General features: G+C 36.3%; 1 protein-coding gene across 4 annotated transcripts in view; it reads left to right on the top strand.

Annotated features, from left to right (window-relative positions):
• Positions 1–23,443, top strand: part of dcc (DCC netrin 1 receptor) — a 235,065-nt gene that overhangs the window by 87,243 nt on the left and 124,379 nt on the right. For all 4 annotated transcript variants that reach the window (XM_058774658.1, XM_058774657.1, XM_058774656.1 and 1 more), the window contains exons 3-5: positions 15,915–16,202; positions 19,857–20,007; positions 22,472–22,608. In XM_058774658.1, the coding sequence (XP_058630641.1) occupies positions 15,915–16,202; positions 19,857–20,007; positions 22,472–22,608 (576 nt within the window). The remainder of the gene's footprint in view (positions 1–15,914; positions 16,203–19,856; positions 20,008–22,471; positions 22,609–23,443) is intronic.

The raw sequence follows: 23,443 nt of genomic DNA, 5'->3' as shown, positions 1-23,443 counted from the left end.
AGATTCATATCAGTTGTACAGATATAAAGGAGTCAGAGGAAATATAGAGGAAATTATTTTGCAGTGCAGACGTTTGGAAGCATTATGATTTTTTTTTTTTTTTATGACTTCTGCTCACCAAATACATTATAAAGAGTGAAATATTATTAGAATGTAAAATAGCTGTTTTCTATGTGAATATTTGTTAAACTGTAATTTATTTCTGTGATCAAAGCTGAATTTTTAGCATCATTACTGCAGTCTTCAGTGTCACATCATTCTAATATGCTGAAGAAACATTTCTGATTAATAAAAATGTTGAATAAAATGTTAATAAAAATGTTGAAAACAGTTGCCCAATATTTTTGGGCAGCAACAGCATTTATTTAATAGAATTCAATATAAATATTTTGTAATGTTATTAATGTCTTTACTTTTGCTTTTGATCAATTTAATGCATTCATGATGAATACAAACACTAATTTATTTTTTAAATCATACTTCACAAAAATATTAAGTAGCAAAAAGCCTTTAATTCAGAATGATTTCTGAAGGATCATGTGACACTGACGACTGGAGTAATGATGCTGAAAATACAGCTTTGATCACAGTTTAACAAATTACATTTTAACAGATATTCACATAGAAAACAGAAAACTATTTTACATTCTTATAATATTTAACATTTTTTACTGTATGTTTGATCATATAAATGCAGCCTTGGTGAGCAGAAGAGACTTTATTAAACACATTTAAAATTTTTCAAGCCTTTGAAGGGAACTACATATGTACTGTAGGTGTATATTATTTTATATTTAAATATTTAGAAAACAAAAGTCCAAGATGCATTGAGAACTAAATATTTTACTGAAGATTTTCATATATAATGACAAGAAGTTACACAATTCCAATAACAAAAAAATATATATATAAAAAATGCTTAAAAAAAGTCAAGTTGTTGACTTACTGAAGAGGATTAAGCACTGAAGATAGTCTGAGATGGACTGAAACGTTTGCTTTAAACATTTCATATATTTATGCATTTGGGAAACGCTTTTATCCAAAGCGACTTAAGCTGCATTTAAAGTACACATTTACATTTTTATCAGTTCACGCAAGGGACGTGTCCCTAAAATCCAGCGACTACCAAACTGTCCCTACTAGCAATAATTTTGATCAAACAATTAAATATATGTATATATTTTTGTAATTTCAGACGCATCTGAAAGGTCATACGATTGATATCTGTGATCGCGTGCAGTTGCTCACGGAAGCGTGCGATGCCTTTCTTATGCGCGCTATTTTTTCCGATTTCAATTTCACTTTCGAACATGTTCAGCAAGGAGGGGAAAGAATGAAAAGCGATGCATCCCCAAACCCCAAACTATTATTACACAGCCTCTGTATGCATTTTATTTCCTATGATTGAACTGTTACTGTATACAGTACATAGCAACCTATAAAAGGTCTCAACTATACCCACTTTATCACCTTGTATATTTCTTGAAATGCTATGTAATCCTTTTAACATTCATGTTAGAAAATATGTCCATTAACAATAGACAGTTGAAATATCACAAATTTGCGTATGTGTAAATGTGACTTTTATCCTATTATCATAACACTGTACAACTAAAGCAATAGGAGACCAATCCGGGTACAGTTGATACACTGTGTCTCAACCGTACCCCGCTGACACGCTCGCACGTTTCTCTAGATTATGAAAAGACCTTGCATGGCACAATGTCATGAAATATGTCTATTTTTAGAGCACAGAGTAACGTTTGCAATGATATATGTTAAGTTTAACAGTCATAAAAGAATAATAAGCTATTAATTGTGGAAGGGACATGGTGAAATAAAAAAAATAAAAATAAAAAACTTTTGCCAATATCTTTGGAGTGGAAAGACACACACATTTCAAATCTCCCACGATCAAAGAGAACACTAATACACATGTGTGGAGCACAAATCACGGCTCGGGGTTCTTGTGTATGCAAGTTATTTAAGGTGTTTCAACTGTACACATGTCTCAAATGTACTCAGTCTACCCTGCACAATCTTCCAGCCTAGGATAAAGTCATTATGAACATTAACAATAATTTGGGCCAAATATAATGTGTATTTTATGTTAAACTATGTAAGTGGCACTCTGTGGTGCAGCAGGATTTGGAACATGTGTCCTGAGTCACCGCAGACAGTCTTTAACTTTAAATTAATGTTGTTTAACTGAATGTACAAATCAAGCTGTTAGCTGAAATATCCACATAATAAAAAACAACACTGAAATGAGAGCGTGCGGGTTATCTGTCAATCAAATGTGCATGAAAGTTCCGTTACTACAGCAACAGCAGAGTTTTCTTTCAGAATCATCCTGGGTCCAATCTGATTAATATTAAAATAAAGGGATGCGTGATAAAGACACCCAGCGCTCTGATGCTGATGTTGTCTGTTAAACATATTAATAATATATATATATATATATATATATATATATATATATATATATGAATTATGAATATGTTGGCTACCATAAGCTATAAAAAAAGACTATGCACACACACACACACACACACACACACACACACAGATAATGCAATGTGCTTCATTATCACAGCATTAACCTCATGCGGCAGGTCGTTGCAGTAATGTATGTGTTGCCAGGTGTTTGTTTTGACTCGCAGTGTGAGATTACATGTGTTACATCAGGATTCACACTAACGGCGGACACACACGGCACTGTTTTCAGAGTCGCCGGATCACTGCTCTTCTCTCACTGCGTAACTGTCTGAGGTCCATCTAGCTGCTGTTGCTCTCTATGGGCTTTTATACTGCCTGTTTAAGTTCCAGTGATGCAGTGTTGTCAGATATCGCTACAAAAAAACAATCAAAAACGAGCGCAAATACAAACCAAAACAAGTTCAAATCGTATTGTTTAGAAATAAGATATTTCTCAAGCAGCTTTCTGTGCACACGATCTGAGACGGCACAAAATACGGATGAGTATCGGCTACTTTGGGCTTCATGTGCTTAAATGGAAAAATGTACACAAAAATATGTCAAAAGATCCATATTGGTGAGTTTTCACTTAAACGCGGTCAGTCTTATCTTAAGTAAAGATAAACTGTTGGGTAGGTAATCAGTAGTCAAATGCTTGTCAGTATATTAGATTTGTGCTGACCAATCAGAGCACACCTCGCTTCTCAGAATGATGAGCTTTGTAAAAAGCGATGCGTTTCAGAAAGGCGGGGCATAGAGGAGCAACAATAATGGACAGTATGTGGAAAATAATGTGTTTTTTGAACCTTAAACCGTATAAACACATTGCATTACACCAAATACACAAAATAATGTTATTTTTAGCAACGTCATATGACCCCTTTAAGGGGACGTTTTGGGGTTTTTATGAACACACTGACAGGGGCCCCTGATGATGTTTTGCTCAGGGCCCTTAGAAGTCTAGGACTGGCACTGAGTAAAACACTGGGAAGGCAAATATGCCCCTAAAAGCACTGATTGGGGATTTAATATCTTAATGTCTGGCAACTGCATCGTATTACCTGATTAGGAGCTTTTGAAAACATATATGATCTAATTACAAGTACTACATTTTTGGAATCTGATTACATAATCCAGATGAGATGTAATCAGTTACTACCCTGCACTCATGAAAACACAAATGCTAAATAAAGATGAAACATTTTCAGGATAAATAACCAGCAGATGATTATGCTTAATAAACGAAGAGAAGTAGATATCATGATCATGATTAAAATATGATTCTGAATCTGAATCAACACTGAACTAAATCAGTCTGAATATTGGCACTGTTGTCTTTTAAAGCTGCGGAATACTGACTCATACACTGTAAAAAAAAAAGAAAAAAAAAGTTGAGCAAATTTAAAATTGTTTTTTTTTTTTACCAGCTTCAGCAGATTTTTGAGTTTGCTCAACTTATTTTTGTGGGAGATTCTCAAATTTTTGTTGTATAAACTTAAAACGACAAGTTGAGAAAACTCAAAAATCTGCTGAAGCTGGTTGCCTTAAAATTTTAAGTTGGCTCAACTTTTTTTTTTTTACAGTGTAGTTGAGTTTCATTGATTCTGTTATTTTTCTGTTTATTAATATGAAGCTGTTTATTGATATGGACAGACGTGTCCTGTTGAACACACGGACTGATGCTGAGAAGCGGTTCTCATGAAATAAAGCTGATTTAGCAGCTGGAGCACAGTAACCTTCACAGAGACATTAAACGCTCTCATTTCCACTCGTTCAGCTTTCTGCTCTCGAAACGCTCTGGGAGCCGCTGATAATGCAGTGCAAACGGTCCGTTTCATTCCTGCGCTGCCCAGCCATTCCTAAATGAGCAGGACTCATTGTTTGAGATGTTCAAATGGTAAGAGAGAAAGACAATTTACAGCACATTAATGAGAATAATCTGCTGATGGAGTGCTGGGCTCTCTCTCTCTCTCTCTCTCGCATCTTAATGATTCTGATTCCTAAAAGACTCTACGTATGATTCTTATTGCCATTTTTAGGAGGACAGAACAGACAGTGTTTAAAAAAATAATTTATTTTGCCTGTTGTCTTATATATATATACTGTATAGATATATACAGTGCTTTGAAAAAGTTTTTGCCCTCGTCCTGTTTTTAATTTTTTTTTTGCATATTTGTCACACTTAAAAGATTCAGATCATCAAACAATTTTTTTTATATTACACAAAGATAATGCAAGTAAATACAAAATGCAGTTTTTAAATGATGATTTCATCAAAAAAGCTGTCCTAACCCTTTTCAAGAAACGGCCAGACTAGAATAAATAGCAGCACCGTAGCGAACAATAAACGATATGGCAAGACAAAAAATGAAATAATAAAACCAAAGTTTGACCAATTATGAGTAACGTTATGCTAAAACATCTAAATATGATGTCTGGATCACTGTCAGATGAGCCGTCAGATGCTGAGCCGACCCAGGACGCATAACTTACCATCAGACTCTCCATCACTCATGGCATTTAGTGTTTCTAATAACCTACCTTCCATAAATCGCCTTTTTTTCAGTCATTTTGACTTTATTTATGAAACTGATAACCGCTAAATCAGTGAGTGAAAGGCGTTGCCTAGAAATGTACAATGTTAAAACACAAGCGGCAAGAAAATGACAGCGTGAAAATACATGCATTATATAGCAGGTAAGTTTGACCCGCGCTGCACTTATAGCTATAAATGCTCCGTTTTTTGATCTGGATTTATCAAAATAATTTTTATCAATATTGGGTTGTAAATTACATAATTTTAGTAAAAGTCAGTGACTGGGAGACTTGAATGTTTTGTTGAAAATCTGTTATGTACATTTGAAAAACAGTTATGGGTAAAATTTGTTAAATCATGAAAGAACTGTGATTAACCACATTATTTTAGAAAGCAGAGTTAAATTTCATGAGCCAAACCCAGGCCTGATTACTGCCAGACCTGTTGAATCAAGAAATCACTTAAATAGAACCTGTCTGACAAAGTGAAGCATGTTTAAAGAGCAACACATCATGAAGTGATCTAAAGAAATTCAAGAACAAAGGAGAAACAAAATAGTTGACATGCATCAGTCTGGAAAGGGTTATAAAGCCATCTCTAAGTATTTGGGACTCCAGCAAACCATGATCAGAGTCATTATCCACAAATGGAGAAAACTTTAAAAAATTTACTCCAAGAGCACAAAGACGACTCATCCAGGAGGTCATAAAAAACCCAGAACATCTAAAGAACTGCAGGCCTCACTCGCCTCAATTAAGGTCAGTGTTCATGATTCAACAATAAGAAAGAGACTGGGCAGAAACAGCATCCATGGGAGAGTTCCAAGGCAAAAGCCATTGCAGACCAAAAAGAACACAAAGACTCGTCTCAAAAACAAACTCCAGCATATTCCGTTATCAGACACGACTGGAACTTCAAATGGGACTGGCTTCTATGGTCAGATGAAACTAAAAAATCAGCTTTTTAGCAGCAAACACTCAAGATGGGTTTGGTGAACACAGGGATAAAAAGTACCCCATGTGTACAATGAAATATACTGCTGTATTTTTGATGTTGTGGGCCTATATTTCTGCTGGAGGTCCTGGACATCTTGTTTGACTCTGTTAGAAATCTTATAATGGGCCATGTTTGGATCTTCCAACCGTACAATAATCCAAACACAAACCTCAAAAACAACACAAACATGGGTCACTGAGCACAAAACCAAGCTTCTGCTGGCCATTCCAGTCCTCTGACCTGAACCCTGTAGAACATGAGTGACCTGAAGAGAAGCAGCTGTGAATCTAAAGGGTCTGGAGTGATTCTGGATGAAGGAATGGTCTCTGATCTCTTGTCAGGTGTCTCTAACCTCATCAGGCATTACAGGAGAACATTTAGAGCTGTTAAACTGACAAATGGAGGTTTCAGAAAGTATTGAATAAAAGGGTGCCGTTAATTGTGGCCAATGTGTATTAGAGAAAAACATTTATTTCATAATGATATTTCCCCCCATTTTAAATTCTTATTATCCAATGAAAGGTTCGATTTTTGTGAATTTTTAAAATATAAAAGATCAAAAGGATTAACAATGCAGATTAATTTTCACAGCCTTCTTTGATCATATTTACCAAGGGTGCCTATACTTTTGGCCATGACTGTTTATATATATATATATATATATATATATTATGATGCTATTTTGGAGCCAGTCAGAGATTCCAGAAGCAAACATGGTGAGAATAATAGAAGTGTAATCCTTTCTGGACGTCTGGAGTGTCAGAGATGATCAGTCTGAAGAAATCTGAGGTATAAAGTGAGAAACATCAGACGTCGCTCTGCTCTCACACACTCTCTCAGGACTCACGAGTGTGTGTGTTTCTGCTACAGTGCAGTGCATTGTGGGCCGTTCGAGCGGAGTGGCATCAGTAACCTTTCAGCCTCTCACAGACGGACGGAAGCATCTGAAGAGTCCTCAGAAGGAGGAGCGCGTTTGACTCTCTTTGTAAATGTCAGGAAGAGAGGAGTTTGATGTGTGTGTGAGTCAGATATCAGCGTCTCGTCAGGGTTAAAGCGTCCATCAGCAACAGACAAACCCTCTGAGATCGGTGCTTCAAACCGAGGGAGATAGTTACAGTGACAAAAAAAATGAATTCTTAATGGGTTTTAATTAGTCTTTTTGACGTTTTCCAGTTAAAATGTCTAAAAAGTCTTTAAAAAAAGATGAATTTAGTTGAGAAGCATCGCTGCATGAGATGCAATGATGCAACAAGTGAAAATATTGGCCACAAATTACTCACTTAATTACTTTTATATGATATTTTGGCTTTGTTTTTCATTTAAAATGCCTGAAAGTTCTTGGAACAAAACACATTTCATTGAGAAGCATCATTGCATGAGATATGAAGTCTTGTTTTCATCGATTGTGTCTTTAATAAGAGAGTATTTTGTCTTATTGCACTGAAAGCCTTTTTCATTTGACATTTTCAAGTGTCTGCAAAAAAAAAAAAAGACTTGTTAACTCGTTTTAATTAGTTGTTTTGCAGTGTTTTCCCGTTTGAAAAGATTGAAATGAGATGGATTTATCTGAGAAGCATTACTGCATGAGTTTCTTTGATAAGAATTCAAGACACATTTACTTGCATCAGATAAGTTAATATGTTAAATAATCTACAAATAACTAATCTACAATATGAAAAATATAATGCCTTATGCATTGTTGTTGCACACATGAATTTATCTTGTTTAAAGGATTTTTAGATACTTTAGTTTGACAGCGTGTGAGATGTTTTTTGCTGTACAATAACGCTTCTGATGGATCGGTGTGATGACAGGATCATAATTATTATTCCAGGTATTATTATTATTATTTAGTTCCCCTCACTAAAGATCTGTCAGATCACACAGAGTTTAATGGAGTCAGTCACATGACCTGCTGTTTTACCAATCAACTTTACTTGATTATTTATTTTTGTTGTTTAATTTAATTTTTATTTAGTATTTCATTTTTTATTTTTTTTTTACTTTCCTTTTCATTCATTAAATTTTTTTTCATTTAGTTTTACATTTTTATACTTTATTTGATTTTGATTTGATTTGGTTTCATTTTTATTTTTCCATTTCATATGTATTTTATTTATGTTCATATTTAGCTATATTTTATTCATTCATTTCAAGTTTTATTATTTATTTATTTTATTCACATTTTTACTTTTTTTATTTATTCTTATATTTATTTTTATTTTTAATTGCAATTTATTTTTTGGTAATTTTGCTGAATTGAATATTACGCTGATCTGGTTTGTTCAGGTCCAGTGTGTGTTTTCTCAGAATCTGCTGTATTGACAGTAAACTCAATAGAGCGCTGCTTTGGTTTGAAGCGTCCGTCAACAGAAGAAACGTGAAGCACATTAACTGTGGCATTTGTGAGTGTGACGAGTCTTTGTGGGGAAACTTTATCTGGAATATGATTTCTTTCAGAAGCGCAGCAGTTCAGTGCAGAAATGACCTTCTTGAGGGCTTTAATTCACGCGTATTAAAGAGAGCACTCATCCTGTAATCGCTCTGTGATGAACACGGCCTAAAATAAAGCCCAATGCTGCGGCGAAATCTGCTGATTATTCACAATCACTCCAACACACTCGCCTTTACCATCAGTACTGCAATATATGAGCACAATCCAGGTTTGTTTGTTTGTTTCTTCATTCATTCATTCATTCAAAAATTAAAATGTATTTTTATATTTACAAATTTTAATTTATTTCTATATTTTATAAATAGAAAGATATTTATTCTGTTTATATTTATTAATTATTATCAAAGATATCAATATATTGAATATGACAATATTACTAAATATTAATTAAATATAATAATAATAATTAAATGTAATAATATAATAAAATATAACAATATAAATAACATAACGCATATTACAAAATAATTTAAAGAATATTAATAATTTTGGAATTGTTGATGAATAATATAAACCTGGTTATTGTGTGTTTAAAACACACTCAGTTTATTAGTACTAATACAGGAATCTGATCTGTTTAATTTATGTGTGACTGACAAATATGTTACACATTCAGTTTATTAGTTTGTTTATTTTAAAACAAATGCATGGAAGACTTAAATGCAAATCAAATGTATAAATCTTAAATTTAGGCCTAAATGCTTTTTTTGAGTGTCTATTTCTTCACAGGAAAATCACAATCTGTATTCACTGTATTCACAGGTTTACTGTCAATCATAATCATAATCACAGTGAGTATCAAGACTTGAATTGTGTGTCTTATGATGGATGAAATAGTCTATAAAGTAATAATGTTGAATATAAAACATAAAATAAAAAACAAATATTGTATAATATCACATATATTAATAAAATAATATTAATATTAATAACCAGGACTCCCAGGAAGAATATATTTCCTTTAATTCCAATGGGACCTTCCTGGAAAAATAAAGAATAAATAAATAAAAAACATATAATAATATTTGTTAAAATATGATTATTTCTGTATTTTATTATTATTATTATTATTATTATTATTAATGGCAGTGAGTATGCAGGCTTGTGTTTCTGTTAGGGGTCAGAATGTGTCTATCTCTTTGAAGATGCTCCTCCATCATCCACTCCTCATGAATATTTCAGGCCGATGGAGGAGAGGCTTTCATCCGCGTGGCTCGGGAGTAATTACGGCGCGGGATCTTTGCTCTGTCTGTGTTTTCCTCATTCTCTGTGTCTGTGTTCAGATGAAGCTCCAGCGTTCACTGCGCTTCTGTGAGCGCGTCTGAGCTTTGATCCGTCCATCAAAGCGTGTTGACCTGCAGATCCGGTTCCTCTCGCACCTGCAGCAGACACACAGCATGCACAGGCTTTCCTGAATCACGCTTTCTTAACTCATTCATGAATTAGCATGAGACGTCTGTGCTTTACTGTCATGGTTCGACAGTTCACCAGCAGTATTATTTAAAAAAAATATATATATAAAATAATAACATTAAATATAATGAAAAAATAATAGCTGAATATAAAATATGAAGTATTAACAATAACAATAATATAATGTTAAATATATTATTAGTATTATTATTATTAAAATATTAAATAACATTAATAGTATTCAATAATATTCAACTCTAATCATAATGAAGACACAGCAGGCTTACAGTACAGTAGACTTACAGTATGTGATGTTTGCAGAAAATCTCATGTAAAAATCCTGATCTGAGTCTGGTGAGGGTCGCTGTGAAGCCAGTGACTGAAGATGTGAACACAAACTCAACACACACACACACACACACACACACACACACACACACACACACACACACACACACACACACACACTCACACACACACACACACACACACACACACACACGCACACACACACACACACACACACACACACACACACACACACACGCACACACGCACACACACACACACACACACACACACACACACACACACACACTCCTTCCGCTCTGGAGCTCTGCAGCGCTGAATAAACGCAGCGTTTGCGTGATCTGCTCGTTTGAGAGCTGCATTCCTCCTGCGCTCATCAGATCAAAATTTAATTTCAGTCCCAAAAACTGTTTACTCTGATTAAACTGTGAGATCCTGCTGCTGCTGCTGAGTCTGAGTCTGTATTTATAATGCATCATAAGTGCCTCTGAGTTCATCATCAACCTCTTCATAAAGTGTTATGATACGTGTTATGATGCGTTACAGCGAGAGCACAGCTGAACAGAGTAACTAATGTTTCCTTGGGTAATTAATCACAGTATATTAAGACTGTTTTGTATTGCAAATTTTCTGAAATGTTATGTTTATATATGCAAATGAGGGATTGTCTAATTAAATATGCAGTAATTTTCATGCATTTTTAACTCTGGTTATAAGTTTTTTTTGTTTGTTTTTTTATTACAAGTTTTGCTTTAAGACCAGATTTTGTATTAACAATTTATCTCAGCACCTGGAAATTTGCCAAACAAAGTTGAGATTTTGATTTCACAAAGATTTGTGATTTCACAGAGATCTTGTTTCTCCTGTTGGTTTAAGGTTGATAGGGTATTATTTTAGTATCATTGACATGTTTTAGTTTTTGTTAATATTTTGAATTAGATTTTATTTGATATTTTCTGATTTTCTGAAATGTGATTTTAGTGAAAGTTTTAGTAATTTTGTTGTGTTTTTGTCATTTTATGACCTTTTGTTGTTTTGTTATGTCTGTAATGTCTTATTAATTTTTTTATTTCAGTTTTAGTTACTTTAGTACATCAAGTGAAAATGAGAAATGTTGCATTGGCAACTAGCTGAAATAAAAAGTTATTTTTTATATAGATACAAAGTATTTGTTCAGAAATGACATTTTTAATTGTTTTAATTTTAGTTGTAGTTAACTATAATAACCTTTAGTAGTAGTCATTATTTATTGATTATTTTATTTTGGTCTTTTTCAGTCATGATTTAAATTTTCTCATACATGTTATTATAATGAAGCAGAATTTACAGTCTGAGATGAAGAGTGAAGCTGGTTTATGCTGTAAGTGCAGTTCAGTCGGGTCACTAACTCCAGCTGACCGGTGCTGTTTGTCTGTTTCCCGCCCGATCTCTGTCTGAATCGACTGAATCCGTCTTTGACTTCCTGTTGAACTGGTTTGCATACAGCGGCGTCTCTCAGCTCTGCTAATGAGGCCCGGCGTAACGAACGCCACTGACGGATTACGAGCCGCCGCGTGTCTAATTAGCAGAGCAGTGACCGCAGAACCGCTCGGTGATCAGCAGAGAGACGCAGGTGAGCTCTGCAGCAAAGCATTGTGGGTCATTAGACTGCATGCTGTAGAAGAAGAGCTTAATTAGTCTGCGAGGGTCCTGGCCTTTGTGTCGACTCAATAACATACTGGCATAAAGGCGACAGAAATCACTGTTAAACAGCCAAACAAACAGTGTCGTTTGTTTGACTTTGTGCCACCGTGACCTTCCTGATGATAATTGGCCTGTAATTATTTTCATTTATTGAGTAATAAATGAAATAAATAATAAAGTAAATGCCCACTGCTGTGATTGGCTAATAGTTTGTTTATGATTGACAGCGTATATTCCTCACAGATGGACACTCCTATGATTTACGATAAAAACACATAAATAACTCAATACATATCAAACGAACTGTAAGAAGAGACAAAGCAATAGTGATCATGTAATGAAAACAGTTACTCACATTACTGTCAGATCCAGTATAGCACCGACAGCAGCGTCTTTTAGTTTCAGTCTTTTTGAAAATCCCATGTTGTATTGTGCCTTGTTTGTAAACGAATCTGTGGTAAAATGAAGTGAACAAAGGACCGAGTTCTTACTGACGCGGTCTGGATCTTCATTAAAAATAAAGTTCATTCACTCTTTCCTAACGTTGGGATCAGAAAGAAGCAACACTGTTTTTCCACAACTTGGCACTGAACAGCGTCTTGTCTTCAGAGCATCTTTATCGTTTGGTTTCTGCACAGACCTGCGTTTGTCTCTCTCGTTATTTACAATACATGCGCGAATCGGTGGGCGGGGCTAAACAGCCAGTGATGTAGAATCAGTGGGCGGGGCTAAACAGGTAGCGATGTAGATTGGTGGGCGTGGCTAAACAGGCAGTGCTGTTGAAGCAGGCGTTGATCATCTTCTGCGGAGGCGGAGCTTATCCACACTATTACATCATAGAGTAGAACATTCCACAAGCTGTCGTTATGCCTTCAATATAAGCCATTTTTAGACTTTTAACAAAGTTTTGAATTCTGAAACTTACAGGATGTTTTTATAGTACAATGACCTCTTATATGTCATTTGGCTTTCCTAACGATAATCGGCTCGTGAATATTTTGATGGGTTTCAGCTTTTAAAATCAGTTTTTAAAGAGAAATGCAAAGGTTTCAGCTTGTTAAATATTAGGGCTTTTGCTGAAGGTTATTCACACATGGAGTCGCTGTAATGAAAGCAGACACAAATGAAGGGATGCAAACAGCCGTAGAGAAGCTCTGAACGTCTCTGACGGACGTGAACGGTGACTCAGGGTTTGTGACATTTGCAGCGTTCGTGTTCAGAGACGCTTTAATGATGCGCATTAAACGTGCTGCTGAACACGAGTCCGGGAACGTCAGAGAATCAAACTCTCCATCTCTCTGATTCATGACAAATGACTCAAATGTGCAGGTGGATGTTATGAGTGTAGATTTTAGTTTTCATTATCCATCCTCTTCCTCTATCAGCTTCAGCAAGAAGCAGTGGAGGGAAAGAAAACTCATTTAATCATTTAATGTAATGTATTAATTTTCATTTAGTTTCATTTAGCTTTTACTTAATTGATTTATTTTATTTTCCATTTTCTTTTATTGTTTTATATATTATTATTTTGCTTTAATAATGTTTTTTATTGTTATTATTATTATTTTATTACATTATTATTTTATTTTACTTTTCATTTCTTTTTTTACTTTATTTTATTTATTTATTTTATTTAATTTTACAATATTTAATTTTAATTAACTTTTTATTTTTACCTTTTTAATTTTATTATTTTAATGCTCTTGTTTTTTTACATTATTATTATTATTATTATTATATTTTACTTTTTACATTTTTATTTTATTTTATTTTATTTTTTTAGAATATTTCTATCAAAATGTGGCTACTATCTAACAGAAATGGATGAAATCACATCTGTGTGTTTGACTCTAACCAGTGTTAGGGGGAGTGGCCTGTGCTTGTGTAGCCAATCAGAAACAGTCTCTTACTGTCAGTTATCCTGTTGATCCAGATTTGGCTGTAGTTTAATTTAATCAGAACTGTTTTTCAGAGTTTACTGATGAGAAGAAAAGCTGAAGCCAGTAAAACACCTGAAATGATTTACATCACCTTCAACATGAGGGAAGATTGTAGGAGACAATTGAGTTTCCTCACTCGTCCCCCCTCACCTCACCTCTCTCTCTCTCTCTGCCTCTCTCTCTCTCTACGTCTCTCTCTCTCTACCTCTCTCTCTCTGCCTCTCTCTCTCTCTCTCTCTCTACCTGTCTCGTTCTCCCGTGGCATCATCATCCTATTCTCTCTCACTCTATTTCGGGAATGCAGAAGCAGAATTATTCCTCCTCGTTTTTCTGTGTTAATTAGATTTAAACGCTCTCCCCGCTCATTTGCATATGAACACCCTCTTAATGAGAGCAGATAATGAAGCTCTGTAATCACAGGCCGCAGCGTGTCTCTCATCAGCAGAGGAAATGCTCACATTCAGCACATTCATAACATGTGCATGTGTATGTGTGTGTGTGTGTGTGTGTGTGTGTGTGTGTGTGTGTGTGTGGTGTTGCTGTAGGTCACAGTGGGTTCAGATGCTGGAAAAGTTTTTAAAATGTCTCTTCTGCTCAAAAAGGCTGCATTTATTTTATCAAAAATACAGTTTAAAAAAATGAAATATTATTAGAATGTAAAACAGCTGTTTTCTGTGTGAATATGTGTTAAACTGTAATTTATTTCTGTGATGCGCAGCTGTATTTTCAGCATCATTACTCCAGTCTTCAGAGTCACATGATCTTCAGAAATCATTGTAATATGCTGATTTGCTGGTTTTGTGATCTGATGATTGCAGTTGTGTGTTTCTGTAAGTGATGATCATATATATCAGCCTCAGTCTGATTCTTGTTTCCAGGTTTGATGGCACTGATGTTCTGTGGCAGTAATCAGAGGTTACATACAGCTGTGTGTATGAGTGAGTGTGTGTGTGTGTTTCGCCGTCGGCTGCTAGTGTGCTGCTGACCGTAATTGGAGGCAGTTAGGGAACGATGTTAACAATAATCACGGCGATAAGACTCCGGCAGCACATTCTGTTGGCAGAAAGCTGAGGAATAATTGTGGTTCCCGTGTGAGCTGCTGTGATGCTGCACCGTAAACACACACTCACACCACACACTGTTAGCATGAGCGATTGATCGCCGCACACGTTACACAGACATACGAGTCTAATTATCAGCATAATCACATCAACATAGCAGTATTCATGAACTTCATTGCATTCTAATGCTGCCTTCGGAAACCTCCTACTTCTGAAGTTATAAAGAGTTTGTCCTGTTCAAGTGCTTTGTCGTCAAAAGAACAGAAATCACGGTGGACAGACTGTTCATTCTTACCTGTTTCTTGGGGAAATTTTATTAAAGCTAAAAGGTATAGATTAGAAGATATAAGATACTGTGAAGACACATTTTGAAGGCTCAACTTAAAAAATAATTAATTAATTAATTAATTCTTTCTTTCTTTTATTTTTAATCAAAATTCCTCAAAACCTATTTATTTCTGTATTTATTTATTTTTCTCTCTGTGGGTTTTATGATTTGGATTGTTTTTCAGTTGTTGTATTTATTAATTCAAATTTGTCTTACGTTACATATTTATTCAATTATTTAATTTTTAATTTATTTATTTTTCTGTTCATTCATTTTTTTATTCATTGTTTTTCTCTCTGTTTTCAATTTTACATTCTTTGACAATGGTTGTACTGACTATTCATTTGCTATTTTATTTTGTATTAATTGATTTCTTAATTGACCTTATTTTTATTCATTCATTCATTTTTATAATTTTTTTCTCTCTCACTCTCTACCTTTTTTAAATTTTAGATTGTTTGTCAGTTGTATTTCCTAGGTTTGTAGTAAAAGCCTAATCAGGATCAAGTGCTGCAAATGAGCTCTCAGAGAGAAGCATTACCTGCTCATTACTGTTCTGTACTGTCCCTGTTAAATAATAAAAAAATGAATAGATCTCCTTCCGTGCATCTGCTGCATTCAAACGTAAGTTCATGGCATCTCAATGCATTTAACTCTCTCTCTCTCTCTCTCTCTCTATCTCTCTCTGTCTCTCTCTGGTGTGGTTCTCCCTCAGGTCCTCTGCGCGTGGTTGTCCCCACCGAGTCGGTCTCGGCTCATCTGGGCGACACGGCTCTGCTGCGCTGCGAGGTGACGGGCGAGCCCATGCCCGTGGTGCGCTGGCAGAAGAACAGGGAGGACCTGCCCTTGATCTTTGACCCAGACAGCAGAGTGGTCATCCTGCCCTCCGGATCGCTGCAGGTCAGCAGGGTCCAGCCGCCGGACTCGGCCACGTACCGCTGTCTGACAGAGAACCCCAGCAGCTCCCGCACTGGCACAGACGCCGACCTACGCGTCATACCGGGTGAGTAACCTGCTGACTTACACTAACTAGTGATCCGCTGACCACCACTAACTAGCGACCCCACTAACTAGCGACCCGCTGACCTCCACCAACTAGTGACCAGCCGACCTCCACTAACTAGTGACTCACCTGACCTCCACTAACTAGTGACCCCACTAACTAGTGACCAGCTGACCTTCACTAACTAGTGACCCCACTAACTAGTGACCAGCTGACCTTCACTAACTAGTGACCCCACTAACTAGTGACCCGCTGACCTCCACTAACTAGTAACCCCACTAACTAATGACCAGCCGACCTCCACTAACTAGTGACCAGCTGACCTTCACTAACTAGTGACCCGCTGACCTCCACTAACTAGCGACCCCACTAACTAGTGGCCCACTGACCTCCACTAACTAGTGACCCCACTAACCAGTGACCAGCTGACCTCCACTAACTAGTGACCCGCTGACCTCCACTAACGTCTGCTTCTGACTCATACACCAGCAAGAGTCAGGCCACCTTCATTCATACAGCGCTTCACTGAATACGGATGCATTCAAAGCAGATTCACAGAGATAAACAGGAAAATGGCAGTATTAACGTTGCAAAATTCATCAAATATAAAACAAATTCAGATTGTACAGAAGGCAATGGAGTCATTATTCAGAACAATTCAGTTCAATGTTGCATCAGTTATGAAACAACATCAAATGAGTCATTTTATGTGAAAAGTAACGCTAATTTACTTTGGTCAGAAATTCCAAAACACTTTATATATGAAACAATGACGATTAATGTGTATTTTGTTCATTTTCTTCAGTTCTAATTGATGAACTTTGAAACATTGACTACGTTTACATGGACATCAGTAATCTAATTTTTTACCTTATTCTAAATAAGACAATATTATGATTAAGGTGTTTGCATGAGTTGCTTTTAAAATAATCCTTTCATGTTCCCGTTTTACATGTTATAGTACACAGATCGATTAATGGCATGCGTCATTACGTCACCACGCGACGCCATCCGACGTCCCCTCAAGAATTTCACGCATAAACATATAGTTTGTCTTCGTGATGATGCCATATACAGTTTTGGGTGTTTCATTTTTAATTTTGGGAAAGCTTCAAGTGCAGTTAATTATTTGTACGTGCATACAGATGACGGCGGTGTTGAAGCTCTTTTATTTGCCGTCAAACGGTTGACCGCTGCCGTGTGTGTGTCCTGTCGCAAAATACTGCGAAAAGTCCTACACAACGGTAATAGTTTGATTAAGGTGTTTACATGTCTGTACTGCACTTCAATAATGTGACTAAAATAGGAATCCTCCACATGTCTTAATTCGATTTGTGTTTACTTCGATTATGACTTTAGCCGGACTAAGGTAATCAAAAATCTCTGTTTACATGATAGACTCTTAATCAGAGTATTGTCGTAATCGTATTAAAATCGGAGTATTGATGTCCATGTAAACGTAGTCATTGATCATGTTTTTGAACTGATTTTAACCTGAATCGAACTGATTGATCCGAATAATGACTCTGTTGTGTTGTTAAAGCTTACATTTGTTTCATAATTGATGAATTTTACAACTTAACAAATGTTCCTATTTATTACTGCAAAGTTGCTTTCAAACAAACTGTATTGTAAAAAGCGCTGTAGAAATAAAGGTGAGCTATGAAATTATTTCAAATTCCATCTGTAAAGCAGCTCTACTGAAGACAATAGTCATTATTTAGATCAATGCTGATTCAGGTCAGTTCAACAGTGTCATTTTTGCAAAGTTTGTCAATTATGAAACAAATTCAAGGCATTCTATATATGAAACACTCATTATATATTTACTTTGTCCATTAATTAAAACATATTAAATAATATGAAATGGTACGATTTATATATGAAATAATCGTGTTAATGTGTATAATCCACAAATGTGTACCTAGAAGTGAGAAAACCTTAAAAAATCTACCAAAACCTCCTTTTGGGGATCTACTTGTAAAAAATGATGTTTACAAAAAAAGAAATATATATATATATATATATATTTTTTTTTAAATGGTAAAAATGCAGAAAGTTTTCGTAAAAGTTTTTGTAAAAATACAATAGAATTCTATGGAATCTCCCCATTTAGTGTGTGTGTGTGTGTATGTGTGTGTTTGTATGTCAGTGGTCTCTCTGTCTCTGTGTATCATGTCCCAGAATGCACTGGGCTCTTCCTCGCTCATTATTGGTGTTGTGGTTTCTGGGAGAAGTGCTTGTTTTCCAGCAGCAGGTATCGGAGCTCAAATATCAGTCTTCTCATTTTCTGTGAGGATTCTGAATGATTTCTGCAGCTCTGACATTTCTGTTGATCGATGCAAGAGAATCAATGACTCATTAGTTGTGTTTGAGTCCAGAAACCTCAGCGTCTTGCTAATGACTCGAGACCTTCACTCGAATCATCATCAGCATCTCGTGTACACTCTAAACTAACACTCGCACAAAACATGCTCACAAATCAGGATTCAAAATCCTGAAAAAGTGTTTCTTCATCAGGCTTGTAAAAATGTGTCTCTGCATCAGTGTCTCAGCAATGGATGCTCTGCAGTGAATGGGTGCCGTCAGAATGAAGTGTTATTATGGATTATGGACTCTTATTTTAGACACTAAAAACGTCTTAATGCTGGATTAGTTTCAGCTTTTGTCTTCTCCAGATGTTAACTGATGGACTGGAGTGCTGTGGATTATTGTGATGTTTTTATCAGACTCTCATTCTGACGGCACCCATTCACTGCAGAGCATCCACTGCTGAGACACTGATGCAATGCAGCGTTTCTCCAAATCTGTTCCCCAAACACAAACAACTGTTCCTTTTAAGGTGTTTGGGCTGGAAACGCTCTCTACATGTGAGTGTAAACACACAGGCTGTATTTGTGTTCATATCTCAGTGTTGCTGTTCAGGAGCTGGTTTCTCTGTCGTGAGGAACAGAAACCCTGCTGCGATCGTTAGTTAGACTGTTGACATTTATAGCATCTAGATGAACAACAACAGACGTTTGAAGGAAACTCCAGCTCATGTTTCGGTTTCTATTTATTTCATGAATGTTAACGAATGATGGATTGATCAGAGTTTTGCTCCAAAACCAGCAAAGATGATGATTGAGGAATCACAGTTTAATCTTATACTCTCACGTCTGGATGTGTGAGTCTAGACTTGAGTTCCTGAGATCTGAATGTTCCTCCTGCGTTTATTACTCATCTCAGTCGCTCTCAGCTGACCTGCTTTGCTGTAATCATGTTCGTACGGAGAATCGAGAGAAACGCTGGAATCCCCTCCGGCCAGAGCTGACTTGGTTGTTTTCTGTCCGCATGATGCTGGATCTTTGGCTCAGGGCTGTTAGGAAGCGTCTCTGGAGGGAGAGACGGCTAAAGAAGAGCATTCTGGGAGGAAACACTGCTGCAGGCTTCAGGACATGAACCGTTTCAGCTGAACGTTCAGAGGTCACAGACGTGCAACTAGACGAGCAACCGCTGTGTGTGTGTGTGTGTGTGCAGGAGCACTCAGATTATGCATGCACACACACACACACGCCTCAGGAGACACTTGCTGACCTGTGTGTGCGGTGCTGATGGCGAGAATAAACAATCAGATGCATGTGTGTAATCTAATATGTGTGTGTGTGTGTCCAGAGCCCGGGGTAGAGCGAGCGCTGACGTTCCTCCAGAGGCCTCAGAAGGTCACAGCTCTACAGGGCAGAGATGCGGTTCTAGAATGTTCCGCCTCCGGCTATCCCAACCCGTCCTTCTACTGGATGAGAGGAAACGAGCTGATCCAGAGCAGGTGAGGAGAAACACATCACTGACACCAGATCAGCTCAAACATCATCACAAACTGCTGCTGAATTACATTATATCTACACTGCCGGTTAACAGTTTGGGGTTGGTAAGACTGTTTTTAAAAGTCTCTTCTGCTCAACAAAGACTGCATTTATTTGATGAAAAATACATTGAAAACAGTGAAATATTAATATATTTTAAAATGACTGTTTTCTATGTGAATATGTTGTAAAATGTAATTTATTTATGTGATCAAAGCTGATTTTTACAGTCTCCAGTCTATCCATTACAAGTCTTTACTGTCGCTTTTGAAATCATACGAAATCATACGAAAAGAAAATCATACTTCTACTTTTATTAAAAAATAAATAAATAAATAAAAATTCCCGGAAAGTTCTGGAAATATTCTAGATATTTTGGTAACTTTCCAGGATTTTTATTTTTTTTTGGAAACCTTTGAAAAATGTTCTGGAACTTAAAGAAAGTATACCAGAAATGTTCTGCCCCTTAAATGTGCATATATTAAATTTCCATATATGAAATATATTGTCAAATGAAGTAAAAACGTATTTGAAACCTATTAGAATTTGGAACCGTTTTATCTAGCCCATGCAAATATGTATGTGTATGTAAGTGTAACACATTTTTGTACATAAATGTCATGTACATGTATACCCAGGGCCTAAAATGAACACTCGCCAAGCACCAAATGCAAGTAAAAATCGTTGTTGGCGAGTAAATGTAACAGTGTCAGTCGCCAGTTGGCGGGTAAAACTGTTCTGAAATATAACAATGCAATGTCGTGGGAACAACAGCCAGGTTTAAAAGGGATTCGCTGTTTCTGACATAAGCGAATAAAATAATCTTTTCCCAAGATGAGCTCATCGTGATTGGTTAGCTGTTCTGTCATAAGCGACAAGAGTGAATCAAATAATAGATACAAACGGGCTGATAAGGTCAGAGCAGTGTGATGACCAGCTTGTCCCTAGACACGGTTCTAATAACTTTTACCTGAGAAGATATTGCTGCTTCATTTCGGAAGATTAACTTTTCCCTTCTTTATTCTTCATAACTCAAGAATGTAGCGACACACACCTGGGGTTACGCCGCAGAAACGGTGCAGTGAAGTAGGCTGCGTTCGTCTGTCTGTACCACGGTCTGAACACATACACCGAGCCGCTTCAGACAGCGCAGCAGTAGCGCTTCAGCGGACGAAAACACACACAATTATGTCAAAATACGCTGTTTTGGCCAGTTACCTCGTAGACGTAGTCTTACATGAGTTATAAAGTCTTAAATGACCATAAAGAGTTTGGAGAAAATAGGATATTTGTCAGAGCCGCGTCATGTGCATCAGGTTTTAAAGAGACAGCGCTGCTTTTAAAGTTAAACCTGCTGAAGTCTGTCATTGATGTTAAACAAAGAACAAAAGAAAAAGAGAAATCACTCGACTGCTCTAGTCGCTAATTAATAAAGATTTATCTTTATATAGCTTATGTATATGCAATTTATAGTTTATGTGAAGATTGTTTTAAAAGCACTTAAACATTTCACATTAAATGTAAAAAATAATGGCATTCAGTTATACTGTAATGTTGAATGGCTATAATTAATAGGTCAAATTGAGGGAAAATGCATTTAATAGAGACACCATGCAGTAGCATTATTGGTATCAATACTTCATTAATAATAGGCTACTTAGTGAAAAGATGCCATTAAAAACATTAAAAATATACTATCTTTATGTTGTTTCTACATTAATTTGGAGGTTCAATGTGAAATTATGACAATATAAATATGCGATTAATCATGATTAATTACAAAAAAATTGTGATTTATTTATTTATTTTAATCGATTGACAGAAAGCACTAATGTTAACCTTTTATATATTTTAGATTTCAATTTAATTTTAAATTTTATAGGTCCCCCCAGAAAGAGATCGGGACGGCCCCCACCCCCTTGGCCCCTTTAAATTTTCAGTTCAATATGACCCTCAAATGAAGCTAATTGAATAGCCCTGCTCTGATCCGTTAACAGGGGTGTGGAAAGAATACGCACCACATTCACACTGCAAACTGAGTATGTGTGAAACAGGCGTAACACGATGGCCTCCGTTTGCCGAACGAGAATCTCAATGTTTTTTAGGGACAAAAAGAAGATAAATCAATAAATCTGTTTGTTTTTTCTTGTAAGTAAAGTAAAGGACAAATTAAAAACATTGTAAATATGTAAAATTTCACTGTTGAAAGAGAATGTATATGTGGCAGTATCACTCTTGATTTGGGGAGATATATGTCATACTGTATATTATATTATATTTGATCACTAAACTCTAACATCAGCTGATCTGTATGTTAATAATCTTCTGTTATCGTCAGACGAGAGCAGCGACTCTCATCTCATTTTTTCTTCATCTCTGCTGCGTCTGTTGAGTCTGATGGTATTTGTGTGTCTGATTCTCCGTCAGATCAAAGAAATACTCTCTCCTGAGCAGCAGCAACCTTCTGATCAGCAGCGTCACAGACGACGACTCGGGAACATACACCTGCATCGCTCACAACAAACAGCAGAACATCTCTGCGTCCTCTGAGCTCTCTGTGCTCGGTGAGTTTATTCCTGTTTAAAAACCCACACACTCATTACTGGAATACAGACAAATGTGATCTTTCTGTCTGCATTTACTCACCTGCATACACACACAGATGTTGAATCACATACAGACACACACACACACACACACACACACACACACACTCATACAGACAGACAGACAGACAGACAGACACACACACACACAGACACACAGACAGACACACACACACACACACACACACATACACACACACACTCATACAGACAGACAGACAGACACACACACACACACACACACACAGACACACAGACAGACACACACATACACACACACACACTCATACAGACAGACAGACAGACAGACAGACACACACACACACACACACACAGACACACAGACACACACACACACACACACACACACACACACACACATATATATATATAAACAAAATTAGGAACACAGCCAATGAGCTTGCTGCTTTACATTTAAATGTCTCGATAGCATCCACAGCATGCTTTGAGAGTTCCTCTGAAACCCTCCACCTTCCCCAGCTCCACCTGTATAGATCTGCTACGGGTTATTACTGTATATATGCTATTTGTGCAGCAGCGGTATGTCTTAAATACTCACAGCACTGTATCACCGTATGCATTGGCATACTTGCTTTACAACAGCAGCAATAATCTACAAATTCTTTCTTTCTAATATTTTTGTTTTGTTTGTTTGCAGAGATAATAGTTACATTTGTGTACACAATTAATTGAAATATTGTTGTTATGATATTTTTTTTCTTTTGAGTTTGCCATGACTATATCCTTTGATGCTGATATGGTGTTATGGTTA

This window comes from Onychostoma macrolepis, chromosome 05 (genome assembly GCF_012432095.1).
Source record: "Onychostoma macrolepis isolate SWU-2019 chromosome 05, ASM1243209v1, whole genome shotgun sequence".
Classification (NCBI taxonomy): domain Eukaryota; kingdom Metazoa; phylum Chordata; class Actinopteri; order Cypriniformes; family Cyprinidae; genus Onychostoma; species Onychostoma macrolepis.
The sequence above is the reverse complement of the archived record's forward strand: the minus strand, read 5'-3'. Positions and strand labels throughout refer to the sequence as shown.